General features: G+C 42.6%; 1 protein-coding gene across 1 annotated transcript in view; it reads right to left on the bottom strand.

Annotated features, from left to right (window-relative positions):
* Positions 1 to 717: 717 nt before the first annotated feature.
* LMCD1 (LIM and cysteine rich domains 1) overlaps positions 718 to 10,942 on the bottom strand; it is a 66,052-nt gene continuing 55,827 nt past the window's right edge. The window contains exons 5-6 of the mRNA XM_033210520.1: positions 3,205 to 3,420; positions 718 to 1,405 (exon numbers count right to left, since the gene is read on the bottom strand). Of these exons, the coding sequence (XP_033066411.1) occupies positions 1,247 to 1,405; positions 3,205 to 3,420 (375 nt within the window). The 3' untranslated portion in view covers positions 718 to 1,246. The remainder of the gene's footprint in view (positions 1,406 to 3,204; positions 3,421 to 10,942) is intronic.

Below are 10,942 nucleotides of genomic sequence, written 5' to 3'. Positions count from 1 at the left end.
GTGTCTTTTTCATCCTTATACTCCTAGTAGAAAAAAATATGTTTTTCTTAGAAATTGTGGGAAAGAAATTAATTTAAGAGCTGAAAATGTTCAGAGAGACCATAAAATGGAGATACAATTTGGCCCAAAGACCTATTTTACTTAACTCATTCAATGTTTAGTTGGCAACATTAAAAATTGAGATTTCTCATAAAAGTGGCATTAATTTTTTAGATTAATTTTTATTGAAAAAAATTTTATTTCCCATTATTTTGGCATTTGAAAAAGTGCTGTATTTTTAAAGATCTGCCCACATTAGTCACCATGTCCCATGTGGCACCCATTGCTGGAGCTCAGGTGGCCCCTGTTCAGCAGCTCCCCAGTACTGGTCTTATTCCCAGAGGGGTTCATTCACTATCTGCCTGGGCTCTGAGGGCAGCTGAGTCAGGTACCTGGCTAAAGAGAAGCTCATCGGTTCCCAGCAGGCCACTTTTTAGTGTACCATAAACCATGACACCTTTGTTACATTAGTGATCTGGCAGTATTGCAAATAGGTAGATGGGGCGGGGTTCTGTCCCAAAGCCTACACTCCCAGTGGAAGTCTGATGAGATACCTTGATAGAGAGGCTCATTAGTATTTTACCATATTTTCTGCCAGCACTGGCATTCAGGGTCGTGGAGTTAAATAGATGTTGCAAAATCACTGCCATGGTGTAAATAATTAGATAAGGGTGTATGTGGAATTCACAAAACTTTTATTGATATGTTATCATGCCAAAAATGTTGTTTATTTAAAATTCAAATTCCACTTGAAAAAGAGGCAATAAGCGATAGTTGGGATCCCAGCCTGCTCCTGGAGGAGCTCCTGTGTCCACAAAAAAGCACGCACATTCTACAGCTATGCGATTTGCTCACTCGGAATTGCATTCTGGAAAACTCCTCCCAGAGTCCCCTTGCAGAACGCCATTTGTGTCTTTAGTTGGTTGTAGCTGGGAAACAACAGAAAGAAAAGGAACTCCATCCTAAGATTTAGAATAGTTATGGTTTTGAAACTACTGACCCTCAAGGATCTACCACCACCCAACCTAGAATATATATATCATATATATATCTTATGTAATATATGATATGTATATTCTCACTGAAAAGCAAATCACTGTTTATGTCACTTGCTTGCTGTCATGTCGGCCCCTTAGGATGGTCTCAGCACACCTGGCTCTCCTTCTCAGTGGGATCCTGTGGATTCTGGCTGTGAGTGGGCAGCCCTTCAGGAGCGTTTGGACTTGCTGCAAGTTGGGCACAGAAGCTGACCCTTAGTGACAATGTACGCCCGGCCACTCAGCAGCTGCTCACAGCCCTCACAGACAAAGTGCTTCCGGTGCCAGGCCAGATCTTCCACACGCTGGTAGTCCTCAGAGAATATTATCTGGGAAGGGAAGCAGGAGAAATGCATGACTCAGTTTCTGTCCCTAGGTAGAGATGGTATATCTAGGACAAGTTATAGGGTGGTGGTTCATTCCACCCTATTCTTGTTTTAACCTTTAAAAGCCTTAGTGGAAAAATCTGGCAGAAATTTGAGGCAGTAAGGATAGTATTTGGTGAAGGTTGTGGTTGCATCTTAGCTTCTCAGATGGAAAAAAAAAAAAAATTCTCCACCACAGGCAGGTTTTACTTATCTAGCATCTGTGATACTCTTTGGGCCAAATCTAAAGTTTAGTTCCAAGATGGGATTACACACCCTGGTGAAGAAAGCTTAAGGAAAGATAAGCTGCCAATGGCCAATCATCAAGAGCAAGAGTACAGAGGGTCACTTGGGCTTGGAAGGAAGTAACTCTTGGAGTAGACACATGGTAAGGATCCCCTGAGGCTCAGGAAGTGCAGAGGAGCATGATGTTTAATGGGCCTTCTAGTATTGGAGTCAAACAGGAACTGGGTATGAGTTTTCACTTAAGACCTCTACCAGCTTTGTGACTTTGGGCAAATTACTTAATCGCCCTGTGCCTCAGCTTCTACATCTGTAAAATGGGGATACAAATACTTTCCATCCCATAAAGTTCCATGATTTCCAAATGGCCAACTACATATGAAAGGCTTAGAATGTTGACTGACACAAAGTCAGGGACATCTGATTAGCACTGACCTTTTAGAGCTGCACTTTTCTTAAATATGAAATGAGAAAAAATCATGTTTATCTCTCCCTAAAGAATTGTTGTGATATAAATGGCATGTTGTACATAAAGTATGTAGCAAATTACTGACCCACTGTAAACTCCTAATAAATGATGGAGAATTGTTATTGTGCATATACTGTTGTCACCTCAAAAATCAGGCTCCAGGGTAGGCCTGTGACAGTTCTTTTTCTTCTTAATATCACTTAATAACAGAGTTATTAGGTAAGAGAACTACAGGGTCTTAACTTCATATGGTGACCAATTCATAGAAGGTGGTAGAAAATAGGTGTTGGTTCAATATAAAGAAGGCATTTCTAACATTCATACTTGCCAAAGATGAAGTCAGTATATTGCCTGCAACCAAAGGCATGCAAACAGTACTTACTATGATCATAATTGGTATTGCCGTTGTTAATACACCTAAGAGTTACTTTCGTGAAACCAGTATGAGAGACTTGAATCCCTTTCATAGCATCTCTATCATATCGTATAGTATCGTGTCACATTAATGTTAAACCTCATTATTATGTTATAGTATATTATCGTAAGACTAACAGCTGCTACCATGTATAAGTTCCTAGGTCAGGCCCTGTGGCAAGCATTTTCATGCATTATCTCATTTATCCTCATAGCCATTCTATGGGATGGGTGCTGGTCTCATCCCTATTTCATAAGTAGTAAAACTGAGGCTCAACTGAACCTCCGGAGTTAGGTAGCCACATGACTGTAATAATAATAATATATGCAGATACAGGTTTGAACATGGGCAGTGCCTCCTGGTTCACCCTGGTATGTTCCGAGTACTAAGTGCTAGGTATTATGCCGAGGACAAGAATCACTGGCACTGTGTCTGATCCCTCTCAACAATCCCATGGTTTTCTGCCTCATTTTGCAGATGAGAAAATGAAGGTTGAGAGCATGCAGTGAGGCCTGACTTCAGTTTCCCAATCTGTAGAACACATCATCCACAAAGCCATACTCCTCTTGGCCTCTGGGCTCTTACCCTCAGCAGTGTCCCTCAAGCCCCCCAGCCCATCTAGCCACTATCTCCCACCTCATCGCAGCCGGAGCACCGGGGCCGCAGACTCTCGCAGTAATGGCGGCCGCACCAGGGTGCACCATCCTTCCAGAAGTAGATGAGGTCCACCAGCGGCTCGGAGCACTTGGCACACACAAAGCAGGTGGGGTGCCACTGCTTGCTGTAACCTGCCCTGTCCGAGTAAACCACGGGGCTGTCAGGAGGGGCCACTCCCTTGCAGAGCTCGCAGACCTGGAACGATGGGGAAGGACCACAGGAGACAAGGAAGTCAGGAGAGCACAGTGACATGGGTTCGAATTCCAGCTCCAGTCTCTCTACTTCCTGGGTTACCTTGGGCAAGTCACTATACCTCTCCATGCCTCAGTTTTGTTATCTGCAAAGCGGCACAATAATATTGCCTACCTAACAGGCTATTCATGAGGACTAAATAAAGTTATTTATTTAGCACAGTGATTCCCAAATTGTTTGGTCACAGTACCCTTTATACTCTTAAAAATTATCAAGACCCCCACAGAGTTTTTGTTCATGTGGGTAATAGCTATTGATATTTACCATAAGAGAAATTAAAACTGAGAACAATTTAAATATTTATTTTTTCATTTAAAAATGACAATACTAAACCTTTAATACATTAACATATATGTTACTAAAATAACTATATGTTTCAAAACAAAAAAAAGTAGTGAGAAGAAAATTTTAAGATATTGTTTTATATTTTTGCAAATCTCTTCAATGACTTGCAGAAGATTGCTGGATTCCCATAACTGCTTCTGCAGCCCATCTTTTGCATGCTGTTGTTTTGGTTGAAATATATGAAGAAAATCTGAACTCACACTGACATAAAGTTGGAAAAAGGCGGGAGATGCATTTTAAAAGCCCTTCCAGATAACTGTGGATATTCTTCTTTGATATTATATTAAAATTTGACAGAGGATAGTTTCTCAAGTTAGTTGCAGTCTGAAATCTGAAAGCACATCAATGAATCTTTCATACTTGGTTACATTAAAACCTGTTTGTTTACCTTGCACGTTGAATGGATCTTTTACCCATGCATGAATAGTTTTAAATAATATTTAATAAGTAATATTTTTGGCTAGAAGTGGTGGCTTATGCCTTTAATTCTAGCACTTTGGGAACCTGAGGTAGGAGGATCATTTGAGGCCAGGAGTTTGACACCAGCCTGGGTGACATAGCAAGACCCTATCTCAACCAAAAAAAATTAAAAATTAGCCAACTGTGATGGTGCTCGTCTGTAATCCCAGCTACTCAGAAGGCTGAGGTGGGAGGACTGCTGGAGCCCAGGAGTTTGAGGCTGCAGTGAGCTATGATCGTGCCACTGCATTCTGGCCTGGGTGACAGAGTGAGACCTTGTCTCAAATAACAATAATAAAAATTAATAATAATAATAATAATATTTGAGTAGTTATAGAGTTACAGAAAAATTGCAAAAACAGTAGAGAATTTCTATATAGTCCACACTCAGTTTCTTGAGTTCTTAACATCTTACATTAATAAGGTATATTTGTCATAATTAATTAACCAATATTGATATGCTATTATTAACTAAAGTCTAGACTTTATTCAGGTGTTCATAAACTTTACCCAATGTCCTTTTTCTATTCCAGGATCCCACATTACATTTAATTGTCATGTCTCCTGAGGCTCCTCCTGGCTGGGACAGTTTCTCAGACTTTGTTTTTGGCCACCATGACAGTTTTGAGGAGTACTGGTCAGGTGTTTTGTAAAATGTCCCTCGGTTGGGATTTGCCTGATGTTACTATGATGACTACATTGGGAGGAAGATCACGAGGCAAACTGCTCCTCTCATCACATCCTACCAAGGGTACATACTGTCGCCCTCACTCGTCACCATTGGGGTTGATCTTGACCTTCTGGTGGAGGCAGTGTTTGTCAGATTCTCCACTGTAAAGTGACTCTTCTCTGCCTTTCCATACTATCCTCTTTGAAGGAAGTCACTAAGCTCTCCATGTTTAAAGAGTGCTCCATCTCCTCCAGGGCCAAGTATGTACATGTTATTTGGAACCCATGCATGATTTTGGCAGATCCCCCAAAAGGATGCCATGCATGTTAGCTAACATTATTTTTAAAATACCTATGGAATTATCTAATTTAGATCTGTTCCCTCTACTAAGTGGCTAGCTGCAGAGGGCAGAGAGAGGCTGCTTGGTTGCTGCTCTGACCCAGGACCCTCTGCTGGGCCCCACACACATAAATTCCCCATCAATAGTTGTTGAATGAAGGAATGCTCCACCCTGCCACGAGGCCTTTCCCCTTGCTGTTCAGGATGTCTGGTACATTGTTCCCATTCCTGTTTGCTTGATTAACTCCCTTTCATTCTTCAGAACTCAGACTTAAAGATCTTTTGTTCTGGGAAATCTTCTCTGACCTCCTTCCATGGGCAATTAAGTCCATACTAAAGCTTCTCTGCTTACCTTTCTCTGTATGGTTATTTGATACGTGTTTTTTCTACACTAGATGGAAGTACCTTGGGAGCAGGAGCCACATTCAACTATGCTTGCTTTCACATCTCCCCAGTGCCAGGCACATAGTAGATCAACAATGAATATTTGGAAACCTCTGCCCTCCAACCTCATACTTCCTACTTAGGGGACAACAGATGAATGTGGAAGACACTAGCAGATGATGCATCTGTCTGCACCTTAGAGACAGGTTTAGACTAAGTGCAGCAGAGAGTTGGGCTCCAGAGACAGTTGTGGAAAGTTCTTGGGAGCTTTCAAAACACTCTTGCCTTTCAGGGGCTCATCCCTGTTTACTGAGCATCTACTATGTGCTAGGCCCTGGACTAGATGCTGGGGATACAGCAGTGACCCAGGCATATAATGCCACAGCCTTCAGAGAAACTGGGGCTGTGTGTGTACGGAGGCAGAAAATAAATATATAAACAAACAGATGAGATAATCATGGAGTGTGATAAATACTAGGAAAACAATCACAGAGTAAGGGAATGGAGAGTGACTGTGGGGTGGATGGCAGGGACCACCTTAGCAGGAGAGGCCTCTTTGAGGGATAAGGGGCTAGGGATCAACCACATTCCTATCTACCTCACAGCAATCCTCTGGGTAGGAAATGCAGGTATATAGGAAATGCACTCATTTTATAGATAAGACCAGTGAGGCCCAAGGAGACAAAATAGCCTGTGAAGGGGGGCACAGCCAAGAAACAAGCTGGGATTCAAACTGCCGCCTTTGGCTCTGTGACTTTCTATAGGAACTGAGCTGGGTCAGGTGGGGAGACTAAACTCAGGGAATTGTCTGAAGGGCTAGGAGGGTTCCCAGGAGCATGCATTCTGGCATGGCAAAGGAGCAGCATGCCCAACGGCTAAAGGTGAGAGGCAGCTTCCCTATAGGGCCTCTCAGCATTCTCTTTCCATGTGGGGCTCCTTTATCTGTCTTTTACTGCCAGTAACATTTTCAATGGCCTGCTCAGAAACCATGACAAGGTGAACCTCAACTCATGTTGTTCCTCAGCTTCAGTTAGGATTAGGGCCTTGTGGAGAGGGTGAGTGTGACTGGGAGAAGTTCTCTGTGAGAGCTCTAGATTTCTGTCTTATGCCAGTTCCCAGGAGCAGCGAAAGTTGCCAAATGTTCATTCATTCACTGGTTCATTCAGGTGTCAATCCATTGCACATTTATAACTTGCCCATTCTCATCCTCTAAAGAATGGGAGCTTGACATTCTCAATCCATGCAATCTTTTGAGCCATTTTAGAGTTATCCCCTGCTGCTGTAAGCACCAATAATGATGATGGAGATGACATTGTCTGTCATGTCCCTATGGCGTGTCTGCATCCAGCGCTGTGCTCAGGACTTTGCTCTCATTACTATTACCCCTTACATAAACCCAAGAGAGTTATTTCTCCTTCTAGAGCTATTTTTCTATTCAGAAAATTATTATCTTCTCTCCTAGAAATGGCAAAACTAAAGTTCAGGGAGATTCAGTGATTTGCTCAGTAATGCACAGCTGATGGGAGGCAAAGCTAGGATGTGAACAGAGGCCAAACCTGACTCCAAAGCCAAAGTTCTTTCTACTCCATCATGTGGCCTTGAGATCCGGCGTCAGTAAGCTATGGCCCATGGCCAAACCCGGCCACTGTCTGTTCTTGCAAGCCCCATGAGAATGAAGACTGGATTTTACGTTTGCCCTCCAATTCAGTGAAATGTTTTCTCTCAAGAAAGAATTCTACTTTTGTCATTAGTAGACCTATATTCAAAAAAACCCCTGTGCTCAATTATTATTATTATCTTTTGAATTTCATTAAAAAAACCCAAGGAAAGTTGTTTTCTCTCTTGTTACATAAAGTGCCCACATGATATTGCAATTTTGGCTCTTGGCTCACATCTCCTAAAATATTTACCACCTGGCCGTCCACAGAAAGTGTTTGCTGACCCTGGCTTTAGATGCTAATTTAAACTTAGTATCAACTATGTTTCAGCCAAAATAGAAATATTTATTGTTTTGCCATGTGAAGACAGGGAAGCGTATAAGAGTCTGCACACTTACTATTCTTAACTAACATACTTTGATAGCATACTTAATATACTTTTATATATTGGAGAGGAAATAAACATTAAAATGGTGAAAATTAGAAAAAAAAAAACACTGAATAACAAAGAATGTCCATGTACTGATAGCAGTTTCTGAGTATAGGAGGTCTTGAATGACTGCCTATATAAGGAATGTGTTTGGTTAACTGGATATATCTTGAACTGGATCCTGACTGTGCCTGATAATGTTCCTTAGAACATGCTAGATTTGTGGTTTCAGTTACACCCCCAAGAATGAAGGGTGTGAGTTTTTCGCCCAAATGAAAATCCTGTTCATCTTCACATGATTGAGATTCAGCTGGCCTGGAGCCCATCAGGGGGTCTAGACAAAAAACCAGTGACCAATCATCGTCTACTTATTTTCACCCTCCCTCCTGCAGAGCTGGGAACTGTAAACTTTTTGGCCAGGGCTGTCTGAATACAAAGTGAGTTGTCTGTCTGGCTTCTCAGTTCTACAGAATGAAATTTCCACTCTTTCCCTCCCACACAAAAGGGACTTTGTGCCAGTTCACCAAACTACACCCCATCGGGTAACACCATGATATATCAATGGGGCTCCCCACTCCACATTACCAAATGGGAACTGACATGAAAGTAGGGGAAGGGAGAGGGATAGAAATGCACCTGGATTGGTCTGGGGAGCACTGGCAGGCACCCTGATGTGGTTCTCAGGGTTGAGCCTGCCTCAGTATCCCCTAGAGGGCTGGTTAAAACATATCTTTGCTCCCCTTCTCGCCACCACCTTCCCACAGTGTCTGATACAGTAGATCTGGGGTGGGGAACAAGAATTTGCAAATTCTTAGGGGATGCTGGTGTGGTCGGGGCCACTCTTTGAGCACCGCTGTTATAGACTGTTTAAAAATAACTTTATACATAAGCTCAGCAAAACTGATATCACCAATTCAGGTCAGTTACAACAAAGGCTCATTTGAATTCCTGGGATGTTTAAATTCAACACTATTTTTAAGAAAGACCAATGAGGCCATTCTCAGGCTACTTCCCCTATTAAGGACCTAGTATGGTCAAATGAAAGTTCTTTGGGACTATGATAAAAGGCATGGAGAAGAATACTGTATAATTAGCATATCAGTTGTTTCTTGTTCATGTTCCCAAATATCTAAGATTGGAGCTTGCTCATGAGAACGCTTCCAACATCTGTCATGTGACCTTGTTTGCAGACGATTTCCCACCTGGGTAGAGGATGTATGAAACAAACCCTTCAGAAGTAGAACAAATGGGAAGTTTCTCCCTGTGCCAATAAAGTGTTACCTTGTTCCTTATTCTAATGGCACAAGATTCTTAATTGAAATGAAAGATTTTGAATATTGGGGTCTTTGCAATTTGTAAACACCTGCCTCAAGAAAGCTGAGGAACATTTTAGATTCAGCTGCTCAAAAGTTAAGACCCTGCAGGGTTGTGGGGTTCCCTCAGCCATGGTGTGTTTAAGTTATGTTGGCAAATTTCTTGGATACCTTTCCAACCAACATGGAATTTAATTTCTTTTCCATGAATATAGTCCTACCTTAGTGACTCGATTCTATAGAACAGAACATGGATGAAGTGATGCTATGCAGCTCCCAGGGTAGTAATAAAGGCAATATTTTCTCCTGGGCTCTCTCTCTCAGTACACACACCTTGGGAGCCTTCAGCTGACAGGAAAGAAGTCTTGGTATCCCGAAGCTTCCATCTGAGAGCAACCACGTGGAGAGACTTTGCAGAGGTCAAGGGAGGGTCCCAGCTGTGTGTGTCTTCCCAGCCTCTAGCCCAAACATATGAGTGAACGAGTTTCAGGTGATTCCAGCCTCCTGCCTGCAAGCTCCTCCAAATGACAGCGAATGGACAGAGACAAGCTGTCCCCACTAAACCCTGCCAAAATGGTGATTTGTGAGCAAAATAGATGTTGGTTTCAGCCATATGCCTTGGGATGCTTTGATATGTAGCCCTAGGTGATGGAAACATCAAATGTGTACATGCAGAATTATTAAGGTTTCTGAAATGGGAGTAACCAAGACACAAAGTGTTTTAAGCAATAGCAGACTCGGGACAGTGGCCAAGGGTTACTCAGCTGAAGAACTGTCTCTAAGGAATGAACTGTGTTGGCCTTCAGAGAGGGATCAGCAGATATGGAGAAGGCTCTAAATCAGCAATAATCTCTGTCTCGGGTTTGCCAGAAGTTCTGTCTGAATTGTACTGTTTTCCTCTGAAAGGCCCTTATCCAAAGGCCTACCCAGTCTAAACCCAGAGTGCCTCATGGAAATCTCACTACTACAATACAGTAAATATTAACACAAGGGCCTTGAATTCAGGCACTGCGTTCTTTCCAACACAAATACTCAATAATTTATTTATAAACAGCATCTCCCCATTTCCTCTTATGGTGACTATTTACCATCTTTGCTTTGCAACCTCATGTATCCCAGAGGTTTTTATGGGTGTGTTTCTTTCTTTTGTAGTCTAACATCATTTCTGGCATCCTTAGCTCTCTTAAGTTCTGTTTCCCCACACTGTATAGTCTTCCCAAGTCTCCCTATGGTGCAGAATGTGCAGGGTGGGTGGACAACGGTTTGGGTCATGTGCTTTGGAACATGGTTCATGCCATGGTTTCATCACTGCTGAAGCTCTTGGACAAATCATCCAACCCTCTGAACCTCAGTTTTCTCATTTGTAGCACACAGAAGCAGGCCCTGGCTCATAGGAAATGTCTTACCCTGATGTTGGTGGTCACTATTAACTGATCCCTTCACCTTACGTTTTTTCTAGGGGCAGGTTATCCATTAAGGGTCTCTCTGCCAAGCAAGGCAAAATATTAAACATTTCTAACTGAATTCCCCTCCCTGGTTATGTGATGAAGTGAGGGAGATGGAGAGGCTTCATAAATGCTACACGTGTAAGAGAACATCAGTGTGGGTTGTTCTCAAATCCAGCTCTGACAAGCATGGGCCCAAGGACTGGCTCCTGGCAAAAAGATGCTGCTTGGTCCACAGCTGAGCAGGGACAGAGTCTCAGATGTGTTCATTGCCATTGCAACGGCCTTGCCCGGGGCTTAGAACTGCGTGGATGCTCCCGAGATGGGAGCATCTGTTAATCAGAGCCTGTGTCAGGTTTGGAGTGAGGCAGGTCTAGATCCTAGTTCTGCATTAACTACTCACCATCTAGGTAACTAGACAA

The sequence above is a fragment of the Trachypithecus francoisi genome, unplaced genomic scaffold, assembly GCF_009764315.1.
Source record: "Trachypithecus francoisi isolate TF-2019V2 unplaced genomic scaffold, Tfra_2.0 Lachesis_group0, whole genome shotgun sequence".
Taxonomy (NCBI): domain Eukaryota; kingdom Metazoa; phylum Chordata; class Mammalia; order Primates; family Cercopithecidae; genus Trachypithecus; species Trachypithecus francoisi.
This window is presented reverse-complemented; position numbering and strand designations above follow the sequence as displayed.